The following is a 26,674-nucleotide window of genomic DNA, read 5'->3' as shown; positions in this document are numbered from 1 at the left end:
CATTAAGATATTGGAAAGAAGCCTGTCTGGCCCATTCGATACAATCTTCCTGCATCTCTTTCAGGGAGGAAGGTCAGATGATGCAAAGAACTCAGTGTGATGTTTTCCTTGGTATGTTCAAAAAAGGGATCCGGTAGCAACTAGACATAAGCTTTTGGATCTATTTGACAAAGCCCCAATACCCAGTAGAATTTTCTGGGGTTGGGCTGCTGAAGGGCAAGAACCGGGAGGCTGGATTCGGGAGACCTGGTTTCTCGTGCCACTTTTGAGCTTGTGACATTGGGCACAATACTTATTTTCAGCTCTTCGGTTTCATTATTTGGGAAACGGCAGCAATAATGTGTCTGTTTTATAAGGCTGTTACGAAGATGAGACGGGCCTGTGTGTGAAAAGCCCTTTATAAACCGTAAAACGCTCTCCAGATGTTAGTTATTATCTCCTTTAAAGGATACAGAATCTGTTTCAATTGTGTAAGAGACTGCAAAAAGAGTCCTTGACACTTTAGTCAGAACTTGACCCTAAGCTTAATCCCGCTGTAAAGCGAAAGGGTACTTGTGTCCCACACCAGCCGCGGGGAGGGTCACCCATGCTGCCGGTGCGGTCACTGCAGTATTCCATCCTGAGAGGCTGCTCGCCCTAGATCCTCCCACTGGTCCCGGGGGGAGGGCCGAGCAGTTCCTCTCCATCTGGGTGGCGCCAGCTAGAGGGCGTGGGCCGGGCGGGGCCGGGGAGAGCGGCGGGGCGTGACCTCCTGGGGGGCGTGGCCTCGCCTCCTGGGCGTTCCTGGGCCGCCGGCTCACAGAGGTTGCCAGCTAGCGAGCGGGCGAGCGCGCGGCTCCTGCGCACTCGGCCGCCGCCTGCGCGCGTCGTTGGCACAGCTGCGTTCTCGCCTCCGCGGCTGGGAGCCGGGTCCAGCGCTAAACGCCGCTGAGCGCCCTGCGCTCCCCACACCTGCGCGCCTTCCCCACGGCAACAGGTCAGGGGCGGGCGGAGGCGGCGAGGGCGCACGACCCGAGACTGGAGGACTAAAGGTCTGGAAGGTAAGCGGAACCCTGCGCCCCCCGGGCTGGGGGTCATCCTGGCCTGAACGCCGCGGTCGCTGACTTCTGGGAAGCCCAGGCTCTGCCGCCTCGCTGCCGGCTTCCCAGCACGCTGGCTCAAGTCGCTGGCGTTCCCGCTTTTCCAGTGGGAACCTTAGGGGAGAACGGGCGAAGGAGACGCAGAGCTCGCACCGCCCTTACAAATCCCGGCAGGTTGCGTCTAGAAAAACTGGGGAGGGGAACACAGGAAGGGACCCATCCTCCTCCCCAAAATCAAACGTTGGCCCGTGCGCCCCGCGTCTTGCGGAAAGATGTTCGGATTTTGGAGCCTGGTCCCTGGGTTGCGTAATAGAAGAGTCCCAGAAGTTTCTCAGGGGGAGTAAAAGCGGGGCTTTTCTCTCCTCCATTACGAGTTCCCATCCCTCCCGTCATAGTCACCCCTCCCCCCTACGTCTAGTAGAGACAGATTGGTGGTTCCAATCTCATCAAATTGTGATTGAGGTGGAAGCGTGCATCGGTGGTCCGCAGACTCTAGAGAGGGAGGAGAAAAGTTGGAGGCACCTTCTGAGGCTTGCTCCTGGCACACAGGGAGACGGCGTCTGCAGAACATGGTACTGGTTAATTTCCCTTGCCGATAATTTTTTCTTGATGTTTGATCCTCCAACTGCCGCACGCTAGCCCTCCGACTTTGCGAGCGCCGGGGTCGGCGAATTAGGAAGGAGAGGAATTGGAGGGTTATAGGAATCATACTTTCCTATAATGTGTTGGGAGTATCGTTAATGAAGCTGCGAGGGACCTTCAAAGGTCTTGATATTTTCCTCCTAGGTTAGTCTTATAGGAGTTTACACACACAGACCCCGTATCGTTGTGCAAATTGTCCCAGGAAGACCCTTGGCTTTGGAGGTGGAGGTGTGTCCGAATCTTTCGGGAGCTCATCTCTGTTGGGAGGTGAAGTGGGGGTGGGGAAGGCCTTACAGACGAAGTTTTGTTTTTTTTAAGGGTGGGATGGGGTAATCTTAACCCTCTTGGTGTATGTTGGAGGCGGGGATAGGGATGGGGGATGAGGGATGACATACCATCAAGAAACCAGACAGATTTAAAACTTTAAAGGCGAAACCGTACATTAAGGCGAAGACCCAGTGTTCCCTGAGACGGTTGGAAGGTGAGAAGAGCTCAGTAATTGAGGCACAGAAACCTCAGGCAAGGGACCGGCCTGAGAATTTGGGGGATTTTGCTTGTGCAAGATAATTTCAGAGCAAGGTCATGCAGAGGTGGTAGAAGGAACGGGCGGTGGTGGGACACCCCTCCCGGACCAACGTGTTGTCAGACTCCGCGAGGGCATAGAAGTCACGAAAAAGAAAGACCTTTGGACCCGGGAGTCTAGTTCTGCTTAGAGGCTTAAGAATACCTAGGCATGCCCTGTTTCGATGTTTACTTCCTCTGTCTAATGTATTTCCTTAGCTTGCCTTTCATCTTTAGTGGCGAGGGTTCCTTGAGTGGATATTCTGGAAATAAATTCACAGGAGAGTTGAAAATTCTGGATGGTTTGCCTGCTTTCATTTAAAAGTGGCGTCTCTTGCCAGTGTCTGAAAGTATTTAATTTGAAGATAAATATGTAGAAGAGGAATGGAGAGAACTAAAGGATAACGACCCGCCAGAATGAAAGGAGACTAGGAGAGAAAGTAGAATAGATAAACTAGTACTTAAAAAACTAATTTGAATTCAGCTAATTTAGGAGAGGGAACAAAGGAAATGATTTGAGACAGATTTGGTCACTTTAAGACAAAGAGGTATTGAAGAGTGGGATACAAGGCTTTGAAAAAAAAAAGAATTTAGATATTGGGGACTTCCTCCCCCCACCCCCGCCTCTTTTCTTTTTCTAAATAGAACTGACAGCGATGATGAGGCTAGGGATGTGGAACTTAAAGGTGTGTTACTGTGGACTCTTTGCTTCCCACTTGCAGGAAGAAAATGAACTGTTACATATCAGAGTTAATACGTCTTATTCATTCACTGTAGCAGTTGAATTTCTTAGCGTCTTTGGCATTTGCTTAACTCTTCAATTTAATCAAGATACGATTTTGAAGACTCAAAATGTGTTAAGACTCAAGTGCATTAATTTAGAATACAAAAATCATCAAGAGACTGAGAATTTACGGCAAGAGTAAAGCCCAGGTGATTTTCAACATTGCTTTCTCCTACAAGATGCAGAATATGCATGCGTTTTTTGCTACCAGAAGTCACTGTTTCATTGTGGGGTTATGAGATGGTAAGTAGTTAGACTATGTCAAAACTGGCTTTCTCTTCTGTTTCCTTTTGGTTTCACTGAATTTTGCAAGGACTTGGTGGAGCTAAACGTAACTTTTTTATTGACTAAGATACTTGCTTAATTTGGTTTTGGATCACATTGGAAGAGTATTGTTCGATTAAGGTATATATATGTATATATATGAGTTGCATCTTTATTAGGTACCTCTATAAATCACTGTAGCCATGTGATTGTTTAGTTGAAGTTATATTGCCTTGGGAGTTGAAAAGATGAGTTAAAAAAAAAGCTTAGGAAAGGCAAACTTGTTTTCCATATTTTACAAAATATTTATTTATTTATTTTTGGCTGCATTGGGTCTTCATTGCTGCATGCAGGCTTTCTCTAGTTGCGGCGAACGAGGGCTACTCTTTATTGGGGTGCACGGGCTTCTCATTGCGGTGGCTTCTCTTGTTGCGGAGCACGGGCTCTAGGCACGCAGACTTCAGTAGTTGTGGCATGCAGTCTCAGTAGTTGTGGCTCGTGGGTTCTAGAGTGCAGGCTCAGTAGTAGTGGCGCACAGGCTTAGTTGCTCTGCAGCATGTGGGATCTTCCTGGACCAGGGATCGAACCTTTGTCCCCTGCATTGGCAGGTGAATTCTTAACCACTGCACCAACAGGGAAGCCCCATATTTTTAAAGAAGCAAACGAAAGGAGTTTCACATTCAACTCTGTAATTTGTGCTCTTTCATCAAACAAATTTGCATAATCCATTATGAAGTTAGTTGACTGTTAAAATTCCAAATCTTGAGATAGACTGTACTACTAGTTAAAAGGTAGAACTAATTTATATATAAATATCTGAATTATTATAAGACATACACAGGGGACAATATACTCTGCAGATGTCCCTTAAGGTATAGCAACATAGCTGGGATATTCTCCTTACTATTGCAGCTCTACACTGAAAGCTGTCCTTAAACTTGAATTCATTGCTATCTTAGATTTGTCTGTTGAAGCTAAAAGCCCAAAGTTCCCCTATTTCAAGACTAGACCGTTAACTAATTTTTCAGGAGATCGAGAAAGTATGTTGGAGAGAGTACAAATTAAGGAACTGCATTTGCCATACATAAAGTTTTGTAAATAAATTATATTTTTCATTAAATTATAAATTCAACAATGATTTCTGTTCTCAAATGATATTTGACAGTGGTTTTCTAGGAGTCTCTTTTTATACACAATAGTAGCTTATTTAATATTTGCTGATTTAATATTAGATTTCATTAAAAGAGATTGCATAAACCCTGTAATCTATTTATTAAAATTCTACCACAGTGAAGAAGTAAATGTGGAATATTTAGTTCTTTGTAGGTGCACATCCTTTATTCCTGACTGTTTACAAGAGCACAAGAGATTGTCGTAGATGTGAAACCATGAGGCTCCTAAGGCCGTGAGGATTGCTAATAGGAGTTTCTGTCTTATGCCTTAGGACAGAACTCCTTCAGTAGTGTTCTCCAGGGGACAAAAATCAGCTGATTTTCTTAAATTATCTGTCCCATTTAAAACATGACTAAGGATTTCTTGTTCAAGTGACTTTTTCCTATTAAAAGACTGAGATTATTGTGACAAGTGGAGCCCAGAGGAATCAATTACATCATTAATATAATACCTTATGTTCATTCCCAATACCTCATAAGTATCGGGCATCTTCTAGTGCCAGACAGTACTCTAAGCTTTGGAGAAACTGATAACACCAGATCAAGACAGAGAAAGAGCCCATGCAGGTGGAGTTTACATCCACGTAGCACAAAAGCTGTTTACCAACAGCTTTCACGTGACATATCATTTAGACCTAATTGCAACTCTGAAGTTGGAGTTCATTCTCCATTTTAAAATCAGGAAATTGAGTTGAAGAAGTTAAGTGACTTGACTCTGTGACTCAAAGCCTGCTGCCCTTTCTACGGTGGTACACTGTGTTGGCTGTGTTGATATGTGGTTTCCTGTTTTTCAAGAATTACAGCTTAACTCTCAAATATAAATAGTGTTTCTCCTTGGCTAAGTAATTCTTTCTAATCATTATGGGAATAAGAAAGCAGGTATTTTCATTTAGCATTATGGACATATATTTGTGACTCCAAAGGAGAATATGCAGACCTATTAAACAGACATGTGGTATTTATTTGCACCAAATAAAGATCCCTACCTTCCCAAAAATTAAATGCAAGGGCTTAGGAGCCATCTCCCTTAGTGCTTCAAATCTATTATTCAAGTTATGAAAGGTCAGTTCACATCCCTATGTAAACCAGGATATACTCATACCATTTTGTTCTATCTTATAGATACAGTGAATATATGCAGAATATATGCATATGGCAGTGTTTTTCAAACTTATAGTAAGCATCAGAATCTCCTGGAAGGCTTTTAAGACACAGATGTGTCTCTTCCTCCCCCACTCCCCAAGTTTCTGATTCAGTAGGTCTGGAGTAATGCCCAAGAATTTGCACTTGTAACATGTTTGCAGGTGATATTGATGCTTCTAGTTCTGGAATTACACTTTGAGGACTACTGCAGTATAACAGAGAATTTAAAAGCATGGTTTCTAAGCCAGACAGCTTGGGCTTGAATCTTGGATATGCCACCTACTTACTAGCTGTCAGACCTTAGGCAAATTACTTAACTTCTTGTCAAGAACTGTTAAGGCTCTGAGATTTTACCCTGCTTTCAAGGTAACAAGCTAACCTGCCACAGTTTCATGGACTCTTGGGAATGGGTTTATTATTCATAATAATAGCTGTGGCCAGAGTATCACCATTTTCTTACACTGGTTCCCTAAGCCCCAGTTTCCAAAGAGGAGAGATGTGGAGAGAGTCAGACGTTACCTGCAAACACAGTGGATTATATTAAGGAGAGAAATCCTGATCTTAGGGAATCCTAATGTTTTATAATGGGCAGTAAGCATGACTGCCCTTTGTTCCAGAGGGAGACATTATCTTGATTATACTGGATAGTAAACCTGCTGCCCTTTGCTCTAGAAGGAGACATTATATTTTTCAAAGCTGTTCGCTATACAAGTATCTTTAAAGATTGTATGGAACAAAGGCAGTTGGTGCCTCTGCTTGTACAATATGCAGAAATGACCGATGGAGAGTTGGCTCCCAATACTTTTCCATTCCCTTATACAATGGAGTTAACAATACTGTAGTATCTTCCTTACTGGGTAGTTGGGTAGGTTAAAGGTAATAAGACTTGGCAAGTGCTTGAAGCAGAACATAATAAGTGCTACATAAATATTTCCTATTATTACTCCTGAAGGAAAAACATTTGGTTTTTTTTTTTTAATGGTAAGTATTGCCTTATAAGATGAAATAATTGCTTTACCGAGTATCCCTAACTTTGAGTTCATTCCAAGAAACTTCTTTAATGGGTCTAAGTTCTAAAATGGCGATGATGCATTGTATGATAATCTTACCATTCCATGGGGAATGAGGCTTAAATATTTACTACCAACATTCATGTGCTCTCCCAAGTGTCTCCGCCTCCTTCAGTTATACAGAATCATGTGACTAATTCTGTCCAGTGGGTTGTCTGTGGGAGTAACATATATTCCTGGACTGAAGCATTTAAGTGGCTCTTATGACACCCTCCACCTCTATTTTTGACTATAGTAAACCCTGCAGCCACATTTTGAGATAGTGGAGCTTCCAACTTGGCTTTTTTCCAGCTTAGGTTTCTCAGTATGGAGAAAACTCCCTGCCTCCTTCTTACACCCCTCCCCTACCCCCCGCAATATGCAATGGACATAAAGAATAATCAGGAAATAAGTTTTTGTGCTATCAAGCCACTGAAATTTGGGGGTTAATTTGCCACTATAGCATAACCTAGACTACCCTTACTATATTCCAGTGTATATAATACCTGCCTACTGGGAGAAAGTTTGACAGTCAGTTATTTTAAAATATAGGCTCTGAGTATATATATGTAAAGCTGGACACAGAGCTTGCATTCTGTGGAGGAGATAGAAACATTAACATATTTATTTACTTAGCATAAGTTAATTTCAGATAGTGGTAAGTACTATGAAAAGATAAGTGTGGCCAACACTGTTCTTTTCTTCCCCGGCGCTCATTCCCATTTTTTTGTTGCTAAGAGAACCTTGATTGTGTGTGGGATTACATTGTGCCCAGCCTTAGGTGATAGATCATGTTTGTTCTCAGCCAGTGACAACAATTTGTATCCTGATTTACCTGCAGCTGGAGGAGGCCACGTGACCTAGTTCTGGTTTTTAGATAGGTTTGGGGAAGGATTCCTCTTCTGACAAAAGGAGAGAGATGTGGCTGACATAGCCACACCTTCCTCTTCTCATCTTCTATCTGCCTTGCATGTTGAAAAGGCGTCTGGTTATGGCAGCAACCTTTTTGTACCATGAAATGACAAGCACAAAGACAGCGTGCTAAATATGGCAGAGCCAGAATTCCTGATGGCCTCACTGAACAGCTAAAATTATACCAGTAGCCACCCTCCTCTAGACTTGCTATAGGAGAAGTAGAAACCTCTATTGATTAAGCAGTTGTTACTTGCAGCTAGGCACATTCTGAATCCGTATAGAGTATAATGGAATAGAGCATAGGTAGGCAGGAGGGCACAGCAGGGCTACATTAGCTACTGGATTCAGGGGAGACCTCTTTGAGAATTTATCATTTGAGCTGAGACCTGAATGATGAGAGGGAGCTGACAAGGTGTGGGATGTGTACTTGAGTCTGGGGGCAGCACCAGAGCCCCCTAGAACAAGGATTTGAAGTGGAGAAGAGATAGTTGGGGAAATCATGTTCCATTATGAATTTCTAGGCATGTGGGCTTCATGTGGCACTGGAGAGCTAAAGGAATTGTAGGTGCTCAGGTCAGTTTGGGGCCCTGGGAGATTGTGGGGTGCTTGGGGTAGAGCTCTGGAGAATTCAGATGAAAACAGTGTATGACCCATGACTCACCCATGACACGTTGCCATTTACCAAGAGACTGTTATTCCTGGAGGGTATGTGTGGAAAAGGGGAAGGAGATCTGACCAGGGACTACTGACCAGACCAGACATCCTCTGGTCTCTGGACAGTTATTTTCCTAATATTCTCCTTTGGAAACTGGGTCATGGTCATGGGACTTTGAGACCTGCTTAGCGCTGTTTGTCCAGTTGAAAAGCTTCTCTAATGTATGGATTGTCCCTAGCATGTGCTTTGGTTGGCAGGAAGATAACTAGAACAACTACAACCATTTATTGAGTGCTCACCATGAGCTTGGCATTGTGCTAAAAACATTACACCCGTTTTATTTAACCCTACAACAACCCCACGAAGCCCCATATTACTGATGAGAAGGCTGAGACCTTGGGGGAGAACAGTGATTTTCTTGAGGTTATATACCTAGTAGGTTGCAAAGCAGGCCTTTAAACAAGCATGTCACAAAGACTGCTGAGAGTCGGTTCCCCAGAATGTGCTAAGTTTGGGAGCACTTAATGACCTAGAACAGAATATTTGAAAATATCCTGAATCATTTTTTCTGTATTCCCCCTCTCTCTTTCCTTGTAATTATATATGTATATGGCGTAAATGTCTATAAAACTTAAATTTTTTTTTTTTTACTTGAAATGTTTTACCTATTTTCGGGAGAAAAGTAGTTTGATGTACATGACATTTTTATTTCTGAATAAATTTGCATTGCAAGAGGCTGGAAGGCCTATGAAGGGTCACTTAAATAGATCTGGCAAGGTGCAGTCCTACATGCAGCATAGTCTGTTTCACTTATATAAAAAGTAAGATAGACATTGCTGACTTAAATAAGAGCTGCTATGTATTGAATACCCACGATGTGTCAGTGTTCTGGGCATTTTAGCTAGATTTATAAAGCACTCTTCTCAGTAACTCTGTAAAATAGGCTGTTTTCCATTTTACAGATGGGAGCACTGAGGCTGGTAGGGCTTACTTTGCCCAAAGGGATCACCTGTCTCACTTGAACTTATTCTCTTTTTGCTGTATAGCACTATGTTATGTTATGTTATTTATTTATTTGGCTGTGCCGGGTTTTAGTTGCAGCACATGGGATCTTCATTGTGGCATGCGGGATCTAGTTCCCTGACCAGGGATTGAACCCAGGCCCCCTGCATTGGGAGTGTGGAGTCTTAACCACTGGACCACCAGGGAAGTTCCTACTCTGTTTCTAATATAGAGCCAAGTTGGAATCTTAACTGCTCTTTTTTAACGGGAGGATTTTAAACTGCCCCTCTCCCCCATTTTTTATTCTGCTTTGTCTTTATAATCTGATAAGAATAATATAAAAAAGTATGAAAACTTCAGGAAGACCTTCTGATTTCAATATTTATGGGCCAGTACATCCCCCTCAACCCTTATATTTAGGAAAAAAAATGTTTACACAGGTAATAAAGGATTCATAGCATATAGAATAAAAGATGAAAGTGCCCCTTTCCAGAGAAGCCACTATTAACAGTTTGGTTCTGTGTATGTGTGTTTTGGGTGTGTGTTATGCATAAATATAAAAGGAAAGCATTTTCTTTTCAAACAAATTGGCTCACATTGTACATTTTGTTCAGCATCTTGTTTGGATACACCTATTCTTTTTTTGTTTGTTTTTTTTGGTTTTTGCGGTACGCGGGCCTCTCACTGCTGTGGCCTCTCCCGTTGCGGAGCACAGGCTCCGGACGCGCAGGCTCAGTGGCCATGGCTCACGGGCCCAGCCGCTCCGCGGCATGTGGGATCCTCCCGGACAGGGGCACGAACCCTCATCCCCTGCATCGGCAGGCGGACTCTCAACCACTGTGCCACCAGGGAAGCCCCAACCTATTCTTTTTGATGTGTCATTGTTTCTCATGTGCCATAATTTATTTTCCATTTCTGTGTTTATATGTGTTAGGTTGTTACCACTTTTTTTTTTGCTATTATAAACAACATTTTATTGCACAAACCTCCTTGTACAAATGTGACTTTTTAAGAAAGATTTTCGAAGGAGACATTAACTGAAGCATATACTAATTGCCTTTCTTAGCAGTAGTTTAGGGTTATAACTTCCTGACTACAGTAGGCCTCCATTCTAACCTAACTAACCTTATATCTGAGTTGTGTGGCTACTCTGTACAGCTGTGCAAATCATACATACATCAGCATCTAAGCAGACTTTCATAGGCTGAATTTGGTCTTTCCTGTGAGACGTAAGAGTCAATAATCTGGTGATACAGCCTCCTTGCCCTTGCTTCTGTGGAACGGATTGAGCCACCATACAAGGTTATGAATTTGAATTGTACACACAAGTCCCTGGCTGTGCCCAGGGGCCAGATGCCTCCGAGAATATGTCTCTTGCACTTTGTACTTCACTCATCCACCCAAGAAACCAGTAGTGAGAGCCAGGGATTCAGCTGACTCCTTCAGTCTTGGATTTGTCAGTTCCTGGGACCATTTTTTAAAAAACAGGCTGGCTGGCTGACTTGCTTGCTTTATCTATCTATCTATCTATCTATCTATTTATAGCAGTTAAGTTCACAGCAAAACTGAGTGGAAGTTATAGAGATTTCCTGTAGACCTCCGTGTCCCCATCCCCACCCCTAGCTTCCCCCATAATCAACTGTCTCCTACTAGGGTGGTACATTTGTTACAGTTGAGGAACATGAGCATTGACACATCATTATCACCCAGAGTGCTAGACCCTCTTTTACTACAGCTCTGCCTGGTTTGCTAGTCACTTCCTTTAAGCCTTTGCTCAAATGTTTCCTTCTCTGACCACTCTGTATAAAATTGTAACACCTTACCTCCTTTCCTCTCTGGCACTCTACACTGTTCACTTTGTTTTTCTCCTTTTAAAGTCTAACATCTAGGGCTTCCCTGGTGGCGCAGTGGTTGAGAGTCCACCTGCCGATGCAGGGGACATGGGTTCGTGCCCCGGTCCGGGAAGATCCCACATGCCGTGGAGCGGCTGGGCCCGTGAGCCATGGCCGTTGAGCCTGCGCGTCCGGAGCCTGTGCTCCGCAACGGGAGAGGCCACAACAGTGAGAGGCCCACATACCACACACACAAAAAAAAAGTCTAACGTCTATATATTATGTTTCATCTTTGGTTACCTCCTGTAGTTTGTAAACTCAGCATGGCAAGTGCCTATTTCCTTCACTCTCTTATTCTTACAGTAAATACCCAGGAAATATTTGTTGGCTCAGTGAGTAAATGAACAAACAAGGGAACTCAGGACCACTCTGTCAGGTTGACATCCCTCAACAGCCCCCCCGCCCCCTCCCTTGCTGCCCTCCTTTCTCCACCAATCCGCCCTGGGGTGGGCGCTGTTGGGCCGCAAGCAGGTGGGCCGTCCTCACTGGGAGGGCTGTGTTGGGGACTGCCATCATGGACTCTTGAGAAGGCTTTACAGTGTTAAGAAGGTTAATGCCAAAGCAAATGCCTACTATTTTATTGATAATTTGCTGTGGGCCAGCCCTGCATGTTGAGAGAGAAAGAGAGAGAGAGGGGAGGTGGGGGAAGGGGGAGGGAAAGGAGGGTAGAGAAAGACAGAGGAAGAAGGAGAAACAGAAGTATGTGTTTGAGGGACTTCCCTGGTGGTCCAGTGGTTAGGACTCTGCACTTTCACTGCCGAGGGTGCAGGTTCAGTCCCTGGTCGGGGAACTAGGATCCTGCAAGCTGCGCAGTGTGCACCCCCCCCCCCAAAAAAAGTGTGTGTTTGATGGGCTTCCCTCATGGCACAGTAGTTAATCCGCCTGCGAATGCAGGGGACACGGGTTCGAGCCCTGGTCCGGGAAGAGCCCACATGCAGTGGAGCAACTAGCCCGTGAGCCACAACTACTGAGCCTGCGCTCTAGAGCCTGTGCGCCACAACTGCTGATGCCCGAGCCCCTAGAGCCCATGGTCCCCGACAGGAGAAGCCACCGCAATGAGAAGCCTGCGGACCACAATGAAGAGCAGCCCCCGCTCTCCACAACTAGAGAAAAGCCCGCCGGCAGCCACAAAGACCCAATGCAGCCAAAAATAAAATAAATTAAAAATAATTTAAAAAATCATGTGTTTGAGAGAGGGAAAATGAGAGAGTAAGGGGGGAGAGTGAGGGAGGTGATTGGGGTTTGAGCTGGAGAATTTAGGAAACTTGCCGAGGGCCACTACAGCCAGTTGAAGGAGGGGTCTCCTCCAAAGCATGTTTGACCCTGAACATTTGAGCTCTACTAGTGTGAGTTTAATTAGAATATTTGTAGCATCTGTGTTGCATTCTTTTGGGGGAGGAGATAGAGTGACAAGTGGTATCTACTAATATGAAACATTGTAGTCAGCAAGTCAGCAATTTTAATTTCATGGAGGGGGAGATAAAAGACCTTATCAAGAGGCAGAGTAGAGCTGAAGGACTCTATTCAGCGTTTCTTCAGCCTTAGGCAAAAAGTATAACAGCCTCTTAAAGTAGCAGACAAGCTAAAATAGTTACAAATTTAACATCATGTTTCCATTTGTATCAAATAGTTTGTTAAATTGGTACTAAGATAATTTGGTAACATACCCTTTGCCTTAAGGATGTTTGAAAAAAGAGAAACTATTTAAAGCAAGTTAGGATAAGAGCAGTAAATTTACAAATACATACAAGAAAGGGAAAAGGAAACAGCTGTTGATAGTGTTAACCATAGAGAGAGAGGTTGTTTCTAGAGATACACGAGATAGTACCAAGGCCATCTGCCCAGGTTGGATAACAACTTTTTAAAACCAGTACTGTTCTGAGAGAATGCTCCAGAATTGCTTTGGGGGTTAAGTACCTTTTATGAGTGGAAGTAAAATCTCAAGATTGGCTCTTAAACTGGGCCCACTTTTTTATTTAGTGTTGAATTCTTATGTGAAGATCAACTCTTAGTTTTCTTTCTTGTCCATACTCTTTCACCATTTTCTCTTTTGACTCTAGTGAGGTTGTTGACACAACCTATTACCTTAGGCAACTTAACTTAAAACTGAGTTTCAGTTTTCTTATATATAAAATGGGGTATTTGGTATATGGTGTATTAGTATGTACCTTGCAAGTGTATTGTAATGTTTACATGAAATTCATTTTTAAAGGGCTTAACACAATGCTTGGCACAAAGTAGACACTGGGGAAATGTTATTTCCTTTCTTCCTCCTCATGATACACTTGTGCACATTTTTTTCCTGGCTGAAATTGCTTTGAGTAGCAGCCTTAAAATTAAAAGTGCATTTGGCCAAAAGTGTATTTGGCCTTTGAGGTATGCTGGCCGGTTTGTTCACGCAACTTGAGAGTTGGTGAAGAATCATTCTCTTACTCGAATGGGAACTTTGAATTCTGTGTCCAATAAGATTTCTTACAGGTCAGGTGTACCTATGAGTTTACTTATGGGCTAATGTTCACAGGCTGCTGTGTCTCTTTCAGATGAATAGACTCGTCGCTTTCCACTGACTGGCAGCGATGGCATTTACCGGAAGAGTCAACAGCAGTGGCAACAGGTAACCGTGAAATCCACGATGCAAGGATGTGATATTTAATTTTATAATCTATTGTTCAAAGAATAAGTTTGGTCCTTTTTATTTTTGTGACTTATGACTCTCTGGTGCTGGAGAATGTGTGAAAATTTCTGTTTTCTCTACATGAAGTCAAACCTATTAGACTGGCTACATATTTTCTTTAAATCTAGTAGTCTCTTAACTCATTTCTTTAACATGTGGTTGTGATGTTAGATCAGCATCTTAATTCTCTGTTCAAGGTACTGGTCCAGATTACACTGATCTGGGAAAATGTACACCTATTCAGCTTGTACTGAAACAGATATCATGATGAAATTCGCCTTATCATGAGAGCTTTGAAAGAGGGAATTCTGTCAGTTACATTTTATGACTTTCACATCTCTCCCTCCAACTCTGTACATATGGTTCTTGCATATAGTACATGACCAGGGTTGGTTGAGGGGAGCATATTTATATTCTGAAGCAGTTATTAAGAATAACCCATTTGCTATCCAGAAGGAATTCTTAATATCACTGATCAGTTTTTATTTATACTATTAGATGCTCAGATACATATATATGAAAGTATGAGACATGTAGACTCAAACTTAATTAATATTTCTTGAGTAATAGATGATGGTGACTAATTCTGGACCATTCTGATGCTTTCCTACTTCCTCCTCCTTTCTGGTTCATTTAGGAAATTCTTCCTGTACTCCAGGTGGTCCTGTTGGTACTGTTGTTAAACTTGGTACACTCTCCTCCCCCACAGAGGAAAGCATGTGACCCAGGCTGCAACAGTCCACATTCTGCTAGAGCCAGAGGGGAAGCTGTTATCATCCGTTTTTTTAGGCTTATTCATAATGTTTGGTTACACATAAGTTTTAAATTTTTATGTAGTTAAATGTCTTTTTTATGGATTCTGGTTTTGATTGTGCTTAGAAAGGTCTTTCCTACTCCAAGATTGAGAAAATAATGTCATGTGTTCTCTGCTGGCACTTGAAAGGTTTCATTTTTTGCCTTTAATCAGAACTTGTAAGCTGGTGGCCTATGGGGCAGATCTGGTCAACAGATGGGTTTTGTTTGGCCTCTCACAGTGTTCTAAAAAAATATATCTACCAATGATTTTTACATAATGATCTAGACTTCCATCTTCTCTTAAAAAACTTAACAACGTTGGGTTTGCATTGCAATATAGCAACATTCAGATGGAATTGAATAGCTACTCCTCTTTTTGAGGAGTCATGAGCTTTCTAATTCAAAACTTCCCAAGTGGTGTGCCATTAGTACTTTTCAGGTGTGCCAAGATGTTGCTCTCCCCAACCAGAACTCCCACCTGATTTCCTCCTGCAGATATCTGCTTTGTCAGCTTGCCCCAGAGACTTGATGTTAAAAAAAAAAAAAAAAGTTAGGGAAGCATGATGCTTTCTAGTTCACTACAATTCCCACACAGCTGGATTCACACACTGAGTTAGCTGCTTCACCTTCTTAACTTGCAACCCATTTTAGATCTTTGACTTTTTAGCATTTTGATCCATCTGTAATTAAAGTTAGTGTAAAGTGTGTGTTGTAAATTTCCATATTAATAAGAAATGAAAAAAGTCTGCGGATGTTAGGGAGCCTTTTTTTTTTAAGCAAAAGGCTAACCAGTTGTTACAACATAATTTATTAAATCATCTATCTTTACTGATTTGAGTGCTGTGTCCAAATTCCATCAGATTGTTGAGTCTATTATTAGACTCTTTTGTTCCATTGATTGCCTCTTCTGGCAATGGTGCTATACTATTTCAGTGTATTTTTATAGGTCTTAATATTCAGGCAGATTCTTTGTCATTACTTTTCATTTTTAGAATTTTTATAGCTATTCACATCTGATTACATTTCCACGTGTACTCTGGAGTCATTAGTCATTTTCTAGAAAAATTGTTGGCATTTTGATTGGAGTCCCTTTGCATTAATCAATTAGATTTGAATTTGATAAAACATTAAAACTGGGTCTTTTTACAAAGAAATCTACATATCAGATTAATGAAATTTTACGGGGTGAAGAAATTTTAAATTTCAATTCTAAGATTTTTTGGAGGTATGATTTTTCAACTATTTCTGGTTATTGACACTGCATCCAGGGTAATTTCTGGTAGGAGAATCAATTATAATAGTTAACAACATCATCAGTGACAATTTAAAAAAGGTATTTTGAGGTCTTATTATTTACATATGTTTTCTATTGTTGCTAATTATTAAGTTAGGATAGGTAACTGCCCTTTGTAGTGACATTCTAGCAATTACAGAGCTGTTTTTATTATTTGTTACATTTACCTTTTCAACTCCTTACCTCCCTGATGTGGTCCTTTTTAATTTTAACACCCAGTACAAGTGATAAGCTAGGGAAAATCCTAAATGGAGCTCTATTTTTAATATATACCAAATAGCTCACTTGTTTAAATGTTTAGTCATGGCAGTCTCATCTTTTAGTAGTCAAAAAAAAAAAAAATCAAATTCATGTGGAACTGGTCCAGGACTAGCATATATTTTAAAGGAAACAGATGTGTATTGAGCAGGCAGCTCTAATTGCTCAAACTAAATAGAAGTCTGAGTGTGAATCCTTAGTTTGCTTAGGGCTATCAGAAGTCATAAGCGTGGACAGAATATTAATGTCATGTGTGAAGACAATATTTGTTTTAGTTCTTGTAAATAATAGGCTTATTCCCTGGCTTCCAAATTTATCAGCATTAGACATTATTGAATCTGATTTACTAATATTTCCCCTCACCTTCCTTCCCCTCCCCATTTTGTTCTTTCTAAAAATTGTCATTGGAGTATAACAAACTGAAAAGGGCAGACATTATTAGTACAGTTCAATGCATTCTCACAAAGTGAACACACTTGTGTAACCAATCAAGCAACAACAATACCAGCTCTCCAGAAGCCCCTCCTGTCCCCTTTCAGCTGCTGTCTCCCTCAAAGCCTGCCACTATTCTGACTTCTAACACCATGGATTTGTTTTGCCTGCTTTTGGTTTTTATTTAAAAATAATCATATAGTATATTCTTTTACGTTGTCTATTTAGTTTTGATGTTTACGTTATTTTCTTTTATTTTATAGACTTGAATATCTTTAACATTTATATGTCTTTATAATAAGGTATTTTAAATTAATGTACCATATTAATTATATTGTATAATCAATATTAAATTTAAAAAATTTTCCATCAACTTTTCATAGTCTAATGCGATAGTAAATTATCCTTACTTTTTTTCCACTTCTCTCTCCTCTACCCTCCAACTGTTAGCTCTGCTTTTAGTTTTAAATTGTCCAGATTGATAGTCCATTTTATTTTATAAGCATCTGTGCCCTTGCGAGCTTTGTCCTTTAATTGATAATAAAAGCTGAAAAACCAATAAGCATTATTCACATTATTTTGATTGGGAAGCAAAATAGTGTTTAGGGTTTCATTTCTCCTCTATGGGTTCAAAGTCAACCCAAGTACCACTTGAGAAATTTCATATTGATCGGGACAGATGAACTCTTTAGCTGAGTAAATTTCAAATTCATGCCACATTTTAAATTCCTTCATCTTTGGGTGGTATTTTTATTTTTCCTGGAGTTTGTAATTACTTTTCTTTTTCCTTGTTGAAAGAGAGAACGTGTCTTTTTGTTATGTCACTACCATGTTCCCCTTCTTACCCTTCTGTATGCATTAGGAGATTTGCTGATATGCTTTTCAGTTTGGGTGAAGATTTGAAGGATTGCGTTCTGTGAACCCTGACTCATAATGCTGTAGTCGTGGATTCTCTACTTCCCCAGGCGAGTCTGAAATAATGTTTAACTCTCCTAATTGAAGAGAGTCCTCAATTAGTGAGGAGGCTACAAGGTGTTAAGCTGATTAACACCTATTATATAGACAGATTTTCTTTGTGTAAGTAAATCAGGGGCCTGACATCCAGATGCTCAGGAGAGAGATTAATGGCTGTAGGCCGTGTTTTCCTGGAACAGTGATTGGCCTGGGCATTGTAAATAATCCACACCTGGAATTGTGAAATTTCCTGTATTTCCCAAGCAAGTTGTTTTAGGCCTGATTTACAAGTGCAATGATGTTTCTTATATAGAATGCATTGTTTCCCTTTATTTTAGAAAATGGTTCCTAAGTGTGAAGTATGTGTCATTGTCATATGTAGTTTTAAGATGAGTCATTCAGTTTGATGGCTGTAGAAGAGTTTGGTTTCAGACTCATCCCAGACCTGAGGAAATCTTTTTCAGAATTAGTTGTTTCCCAAATGGATAGTTAAATTTTGGGGTGGGGGGGTAGGGGGGGAAAGACTCAACTGTAGAAGTATTGAGTAAATTTACCAGTAAAATCCAATTGACCTGTTACTGCATGGGTGATATAGTGGGCTTGAGTGTGGAACTCCAGGGCCACAGCTTGTGTTTAGATCTCTGACATGTTGGTTACTTGGACAAATTGCTCAACTTTTAAAGCCTCATTAAAATGGGCATACAGAGAATAATGTATGTAAAGTGCTTATCACAGTTCCTGGTAAATCATAAGTCCTTGATACGTTATTAATTCTGTCGCTCTGGTGAGGATGGTATAGTGCTGGGTTTCAGGAGAGTCAGTACCTTCCTCAGTTCTACCTCAAAGGAGAAAGGCTTTGTTTAGAGGCAACTCTCTGGATGGAAGGGATTCCTTTGTGAGCTACTCCAGGAATAAAATACATAGGAAGGAGAGTAATAGAGGAAATAGACCTTTAAAAAAAACAAAACACAAGAGTGTGTTTATTTGCAGGGCATGTGGATACACTTAAAAGTTTTTCTCTGGTCTATTTTACATTTAATATTGGCTATGGGATTGTCTTAAATCACACACAGGGATTGTAGAGGTCATCAAGCCCCTATGTTTTCATTCTTTTGGGTAGCTACTTAGGGGTGGAATTGCTCTCTTGTAAGGTAGATTTACGTTTAGAGTCATCTTAAGATTGTGCTAAGTTCATGGGCTTCCCTGGTGGTGCAGTGGTTAAGAATCCGCCTGCCAATGCAGGGGACATGGGTTCGAGCCCTGGTCCGGGAAGATCCCACATGCGGAGGAGCAACTAAGCCTGTGCGCCACAACTACTGAGCCTGCGCTCCGGAGCCCGTGAGCCACAACTCCTGAAGCCCGGGCGCCTGGAGCCCATGCTCTGCAACAAGAGAGGTCACTGCAATGAGAAGCCCGCGCACCACAACGAGGAGTAGCCCCTGCTCACTGCAGTTAGAGAAAGTCTGCTCACAGTAACAAAGACCCAATGCAGCCAAAAATAAAGAAATAAAATAAATTAAAAAAAAAAAACAAAAAAGATTATTCTAAGTTCATAAGTCAGTGTGCCCAAGGTCAGTTTCAAGTTCATTTGTGTACGTTTTTTCTCTTTGTCTTTAGCTCTGAATTCTACTAATGCTGTGAGTTGGAGGAGAATGAATTAATATTTTTTCAGTGCCTTCAGTAGAATGGCTACTAGTCCAAGCAGTTGGCATTGTATCATTTTAGGTGACACTTTGGTCTGTGGTGGTAGATAAGATGGACATTGTGTTGAATTGTTTAGGATTATACCATCTTTATAGGAACACTGATTTTATACTATCCTGATTTGGGGAAGAATCTTTTTTCTTTTTGGAGGGCTTCGGTTATAACAATCCTTTTCTTCTGAAGCTGTAACAGTCAGCCTCCTTTGGAATCTGTGGAACAGGTTTAGAAAGAAGAGCATTTCAGTTCCAGTTTCCTCTTTTTCAGAAGCCTGGAGGACATTATTTCAGAATCTGAATCTTGTTTTCTGTACCTCATGATAACCCTGTAATGTGGTCAGATTAGATAGTAATCTGCCTCATTGTACTGGAGAAAGAAAAAGCCTGGAGAAATTAATAGTTGAATGTGTGAATCAGACTAAAGGGAATGCTGTGGCAACTAGTTTGTTTTGGAGAGAAATTGTTTTTGTTTTTGTTTTAAATTAGTTTATTTATTTTTTCTATTTTTGGCTGCATTGAGTCTTCGTTGCTGTGCGTGGGCTTCCTCTAGTTGCGGCGAGTGGGGGCCACTCACTGTGGTGGCTTCTCTTGTTGCGGAGCACAGACTCTAGGCGCACAGGCTTCAGTAGTTGTGGCTTGCGGGCTCCAGAGCGCAGGCTCAGTAGTTGTGGCGTACAGGCCTAGTTGCTCCGCAGCATGTGGGATCCTCCTGGACCAGGGCTCGAACCCGTGTCCCCTGCATTGGCAGGCGGACTCCCAACCACTGCGCCACCAGGGAAGCCCCTGAGAAATTGTTGAATTACTAAATAACATTTAACATGTAAGGCACTGTGCATTTTCATTTCTGCCTTTGACCAGCAAGTTCTGATCGTTTCATCAGATGATGCCTTCTTCTTAACCTGTAATGCAGAGTGCCAGCATTTTTGTTGCTTTAAAATGATTTTAAAATGGTAGGCGTTGGACTGTATGTGTTTACATAGATAAGATGTTAATAGATATTGTTAAGTGAACGGGTCTTATTAAAGCTACTGAAAGCATGAGGTGGTCCAAGACTTCTTGTTAAGGGGAAAACAGTCTAAAGGGAGAGAGACAGGGAGGTTGGGAAGGAGGAAAGGCGGGGGTGGAGGATGGGACACAAGGGAAAGACAGACAGAAAGAAAGAAATCTTGTGCATTGTAGCAGCAATAAAGAATTAACATTGGCCCTGACTGGGCATGTTAACCGAATTTAGTATAGACTTTATCATACTTCTTGCCCACTCTCTTTTTTCTTCACTTTAGAAGAAAAAATTTTATCACAGAAATATTCAGACATTAGTAGAAGTAGAGAGAATTCCCCAGATTTAACATTTCTCAATATTTTGCTACACTTAAAAAAAAAAATCTATCCTCTTTCTTTTGTTCTTTGCTGAAGTGCTTTAAAGCAAATCCCAGACATCTGTTTTTTCACTCTGGCATACTTTATGTGCATCTCCTTTAAAAAAGAGACATTTTCCTACATAATTGCATACCAGTCTCATACCTAATAATATTAACGTTTTAGAGTCATCTATTAATTAACCCATCTCCAAACTATCCAGATTGTTGTAAAATGTCTATTCGAGTTGTTTACATCCTGATTCAGCCAAATCAAAGTGCGTATACTGCGTTACGTTTTGTCAATTAAGTCTTAACCTAGAGCATTTACCTTGCTTATTTGGCAGGGATGGGGGGCGGGCGGGGATTGACTGGTTGAGGAAGCTAAGTTTGAATGTATGTCCTACTTTATGGATTTGTCTGACTGCTCCTCTTAATGTGTTTTTGTTCTTATATACCAGTGGTTCTCAACCTGGAATACTTTTACCTCCTGGAGGTGGGGGGTGGGTACATTTGACAATGTCTTGAGAGACTTTTAGTTGTCATAATCTCATGGGTAGAGGCCAGGGATGCTGCTAAACATCCTACAGTGCTCAGGATGGCCCCCACTACAAATACTTTTCTGGCTCCAAATGTCACTGGTGCTGAGCTTGAGAATCATGTGGTTCTATCCCAGGTATTTCCTGTAGAATGGACGTTAGCTCTAAAGCTCAGTTACATTTGAGATAAGTCTTTTTGCTCAGAATAGTTAACAGTCCATGAGTGCCGGTATTGTTCTGTGATTTGATCTGGGTGCTGCTTACAGGGGTATGTCACTCTGTGAAAATGCATGTGTGAGTGCATGTTATATTCTAATTTTTAAAGTTTACTGCAAAAAAATCTTCCTAGTCCTGCTGTGAATCTTCCTCTTTTTGACTATCACCTCAGATTCTTGGATGAGTCAAGAAATCTTTAAATCCTCTTTCCTTATAAACTTCCTTAATTCTCAATTCCTTTTAATGTAAGAGACTGGTAAAGATGGGGAAATGGGTGCCTTGTGACCTAATTATTGGGATGGTTATGGGTCTGTTAGTGGCCAAGCCAGGGTGCTGGTGTCGTCCTTGCTCTGGAGAGTTGCCCTAAGGGAGGGAACACCGGAACAGTAAGTAATGTTAGGCCACCAAGAAAGCTTGAAGGAGAGAGAAGGAAAGTCCTCCCAGATGGGTTGGCTTCAAGAGAGAAGGTTGCCTTTCTCGAGCACTGAGAAAGGGGCATTTGGGGCAGGAAGAACCAGTGGAGGCTGGGAATGCAGTAGGGGTGTGCTGGGAACCCTTTCTGCAAAGTTGTCTTAAAGCCAGCTTCTTCCCCCATCTCTGATAAATCACTGGAAGGAAAGGCAATGAATTTTTCCTGACAGTTCTTACTGGGGGCCCAAGCTTCATTTGCAAGTGAAAGGACTGCTGTTGGAGTAGTTGACATCACAATGGGCCCTGACTCTTTTCACATCAAAGTGTAAAAGAATCTCCAGGGGTGATAAATGGGGGCTGTTGGACTCATTACTTGTAAGCAGAGCTGAGAGATGACCTCTACATTTTTTTTAATTAAAAGAAAACAGGGTTTCCTAGTGGAGAGCGTGGGGCTGCTCTTCATTTGAATTTTGACTGCTCCCACTGGAGAAGATCTTTGCTAAGGTTACAGGGAGGCAGCCTCTGTTACCTCGGGTTTGCCCTGACTCGCAAATCCTGGAGAAATGGCTCCACCTGGGGTGGCCCTGCCAGGTACTCCTGCTAGGTTGAGAATTGAAGTGCCCTGGCTTCAGCTGCATTTTTGTTGCAAGAGGGGGGAACAGGGCAGAATTTTGGAGCCCTGTTTCTCTGGGGAGACTGAGGGCTTAGACCCCTCCTTTGTTCCTTTTCCCACCCAGCATCAAGAGAAAAACTCCCTTACTCCCATGCAATGCAGAAGGAGGTCAGTTTTTAAGTAAATTCTTAGAACTTGGCACAGAAGTCCAAAGGTTATTGTTTTCAGGCTTACATTTAAAGTTAGTATTCCTTTTGTTTATGTAGTACAAGCCTTTGCACTGGATCAAAACCCTTAACCAAAATTATAGTATTTGAACATTTTATGATCAATGTTTATGTTGAAAGCAGCACTATTAAAATACTATTATTAGCCCTAATAACCTGGCATTTTATGGAACCAAGACTTGGAAACCGCTCTTTAAATGCAACCCTGCAGCTGAAGGTCCACCTTCAAGTAAACTCTCTTCCTAGTGTCCCCAGCTCCCCATAAAGCTTATCTCTCTTTTGCTGTTTTGTCACTTGGCTCCTTAGTTTTTTTTTTTCTTTCTTTCTTTTTTTTTTTTGTGGTACGCAGGCCTCTCACTGTTGTGGCCTCTCCCGTTGCGGAGCACAGGCTCCGGACGCGCAGGCCCAGCGGCCATGGCTCATGGGCCCAGCCGCTCTGCGGCATGTGGGATCCTCCCAGACAGGGGCACGAACCCGCGTCCCCTGCATCGGCAGGCAGACTCGCAACCACTGTGCCACCAGGGAAGCCCTTGGCTCCTTTGTTGCAGTCGGTCCAAGGCTTAGCCAGATTTTAAACAGCTGGGGGGTCAGAGACTGCCCCTTGTAACCTGAGTGAAACCAGTAAGGTGCTGGGCATCCAAGAATTCTAATGTGCTTACTGACTTCCCAAGTGTTTGGTAATCACCTTCTGAGTGTATCTTCCAAACAAGTTATAAGATTTGAGAAAGAAGCAGAGGTCACAGCTGGAGAGGAGCACGTCCCTGGATGGAGGGTAGAGAGGAGCTGTCCTCCAGCCAATGCGTTTGCAGCTAGAGATGAGAGAGTGTTCAAGGCCTCCATTCCCCAAGATACTGGAATGGTGTGAATGTGGGGACACTCCTGGCTGACACGGCTTTTATGACTTCAGATGCCAGCAGCAGCTAATATTTAATGAACACGGTGACCAGATTTTGTGCTATCAAATACTAATAAGTATTTGATAGGTGTGATTTCATTTCAGACTCACAGCTGTCTATGGGGCTATATTTTACAGATGAAAAAGGGGAAGGAAAGTTTAACTGATTCATCAGTGGCAGATACTCAAGCCACCTTCCTTCTGTCACTGGGCCCCAAGTCTGTTCCACATCGTCTTGGCAGAAGCCGGTGGCAGGGAAATACTTTCTGAGCTCTGGTTTGAAACTGAGGCTTGGGCCAGAAATCCTCTTGGTTGACTTTCTTTTCTGACATTGTAAAGGAGTAGTAGATAAAACGCTGTTCCTGGGAGATGACTTCATTGTGGCACCAGTAGTTAGAGAAATGTGCATCTTTTTTTTTTTTTTTTAATTTTCACATGAATTAGTATTTTATCTTTGAATTTTTGAATTTTATTTTATTTATTTTATTCTACAGTAGGTTCTTATTAGTCATCCATTTTATACACATCAGTATATACATGTCAATCCCAATCTCCCAATTCATCACACCCCACCCCCACCTCCCACTGCTTTCCCCCCTTGGTGTCCATACCTTTGTTCTCTACATCTGTGTCTCTATTTCTGCCCTGCAAACCGGTTCATCTGTACCATTTTTCTAGATTCCACATATATGCGTTAATATACGATATTTGTTTTTCTCTTTCTGACTTACTTCACTCTGTATGACAGTCTCTATAGATCCATCCACGTCTCTACAAATGACCCAATTTCGTTCCTTTTTATGGCTGAGTAATATTCCATTGTATATATGAACCACAACTTCTTTATCCATTCGTCTGTCAGTGGGCATTTAGGTTGCTTCCATGACCTGGCTGTTGTAAATAGTGCTGCAGTGAACATTAGGGTACATGTGTCCTTTTGAATTATGGTTTTCTCTGGGTATATGCCCAGTAGTGGGATTGCTGGGTCATATGGTAATTCTATTTTTAGTTTTTTAAGGAACCTCCATACTGTTCTCCATAGTGTCTGTATCAATTTACATTCCCACCAACAGGGCAAGAGGGTTCCCTTTTCTCCACACCCTCTCCAGCATTTGTTGTTTGTAGATTTTCTGATGATGCCCATTCTGACTGGTGTGAGGTGATACCTCATTGTCGTTTTGGTTTGCATTTCTCTAATAATTAGTGATGTTGAGCAGCTTTTCATGTGCTTCTTGGCCATCTGTATGTCTTCTTTGGGGAAGTGGCTATTTAGGTCTTCTGCCCATTTTTGGATTGGGTTGTTTGTTTTTTTAATATTGAGCTGCATGAGCTGTTTATATATTTAGGAGATTCGTTCTTTGTCCGTTGATTCGTTTGCAAATATATTCTCCTATTCTGAGGGTTGTCTTTTCGTCTTGTTTGTAGTCTCCTTTGCTGTGCAAAAGCTTTGAAGTTTCATTAGGTCCCATTTGTTTATTTTTGTTTTTATTTCCATTACTCTAGGAGGTGGATCAAAAAAGATCTTGCTGTGATTTATGTCAAAGAGTGTTCTTCCTATGTTTTCCTCTAAGAGTTTTATAGTGGCCAGTCTTAAATTTAGGTCTCGAATCCATTTTGAGTTTATTTTTGTGTATGGTGTTAGGGAGTGTTCTAATTTATTCTTTTACATGTAGCTGTCCTGTATTCCCAGCACCACTTATTGAAGAAACTGTCTTTTCTCCATTGTATATCCTTGCCTCCTTTGTCATAGATTAGTTGACCATAGGTGCATGGGTTTATCTCTGGGCTTTCTATCCTGTTCCATTGATCTATATTTCTGTTTTTGTGCCAGTACCATATTGTCTTGATTACTGTAGCTTTGTAGTATAGTCTGAAGTCAGGGCATCTGATTCCTCCAGCTCTGCTTTTTTTCCCTCAAGACTGCTTTCGCTATTTGGGGTCTTTTGTGTCTCCATACAAATTTTAAGATTTTTTGTTCTGTAAAAAATGCCATTGGTAATTTGATAGGGATTGCATTGAATCTGTAGATTGCTTTGGGTAGTAGAGTCATTTTCACAGTATTGATTCTTCCAATACAAGAACATGGTATATCTCTCCATCTGTTGGTATCATCTTTAATTTCTTTCAACAGTGTCTTACAGTTTTCTGCATACAGGTCTTTTGTCTCCCTAGGCAGGTTTATTCCTAGGTATGTTATTCTTTTTGTTGCAATGGTAAATGGGAGTGTTTCGTTAATTTCTCTTTCAGATGTTTCATCATTAGTATATAGGAATGCAAGAGATTTCTGTGCATTAATTTTGTTTCCTGCACCTTTACCAAATTCATTGATTAGCTCTAGTAGTTTTCTGGTGGCCTCTTTAGGATTCTCTGTGTATAGTATCATGTCATCTGCAAACAGTGACAGTTTTACTTCTTCTTTTCCAATTTGTATTCCTTTTATTTCTTTTTCTTCTCTGATTGCCATGGCTAGGACTTCTAAAACTATGTTGAATAATAGTGGTGAGAGTGGCCATCCTTGTCTTGTTCCTGATCTTAGAGGAAATGCTTTCAGTTTTTCACCATTGAGAATGATGTTTGCTGTGGGTTTGTTGTGTATGGCCTTTATTATGTTGAGGTAGGTTCCCTCTATGTCCACTTTCTGGAGAGTTTTTGTCATAAATGGGTGTTGAATTTTGTCAAAAGCCTTTTCTGCATCTATTGAGACAATCATATGCTTTTTATTCTTCAGTTTGTGAATATGGTGTATCACATTGATTGATTAGCGTATATTGAAGAATCCTTGCGTCCCTGGGATAAATCCCACTTGATCATGGTGTATGATCCTTTTAATGTGCTGTTGGATTCTGTTTGCTTGTATTTTGTTGGGGATTCTTGCATCTATATTCAGCAGTGATATTGGTCTGTAATTTTCTTTTCTTGTTGTATCTTTGTCTGATTTTGGTATCAGGGTGATGGTGGCTTCATAGAATGAGTCTGGGAGTGTTCCTTCCTCTGGAGTTTTTTGGAAGAGTTTGAGAAGGATGAGTGTTAGCTCTTCTCTGAATGTTTGATAGAATTCACTTGTGAAGCCATCTGGTCCTGGACCTCTGTTTGTTGGAAGATTTTAAATCACAGTTTCAATTTCATTACTTGTGATTGGTCTGTTCATATTTT

At 41.5% G+C, this 26,674-nt stretch overlaps 1 protein-coding gene across 3 annotated transcripts in view; it reads left to right on the top strand.

The window, feature by feature from the left end:
• The first annotated feature begins 958 nt into the window (after positions 1–958).
• The window catches only part of AFF1 (ALF transcription elongation factor 1), a 215,672-nt gene continuing 189,956 nt past the window's right edge, over positions 959–26,674 (top strand). For all 3 annotated transcript variants that reach the window (XM_082632232.1, XM_082632233.1, XM_082632231.1), the window contains exons 1-2: positions 959–1,040; positions 13,699–13,772. In XM_082632232.1, coding sequence (XP_082488358.1) covers positions 13,735–13,772 — 38 coding nt within the window. In that variant the 5' untranslated portion in view covers positions 959–1,040; positions 13,699–13,734. The remainder of the gene's footprint in view (positions 1,041–13,698; positions 13,773–26,674) is intronic.

This window comes from Mesoplodon mirus (genome assembly GCF_964341445.2).
Source record: "Mesoplodon mirus genome assembly, chromosome: 2".
Lineage (NCBI taxonomy): Eukaryota > Metazoa > Chordata > Mammalia > Artiodactyla > Ziphiidae > Mesoplodon > Mesoplodon mirus.
Note: the sequence above shows the minus strand (reverse complement) of the source record. Positions and strands in the feature narration are given on the sequence as shown.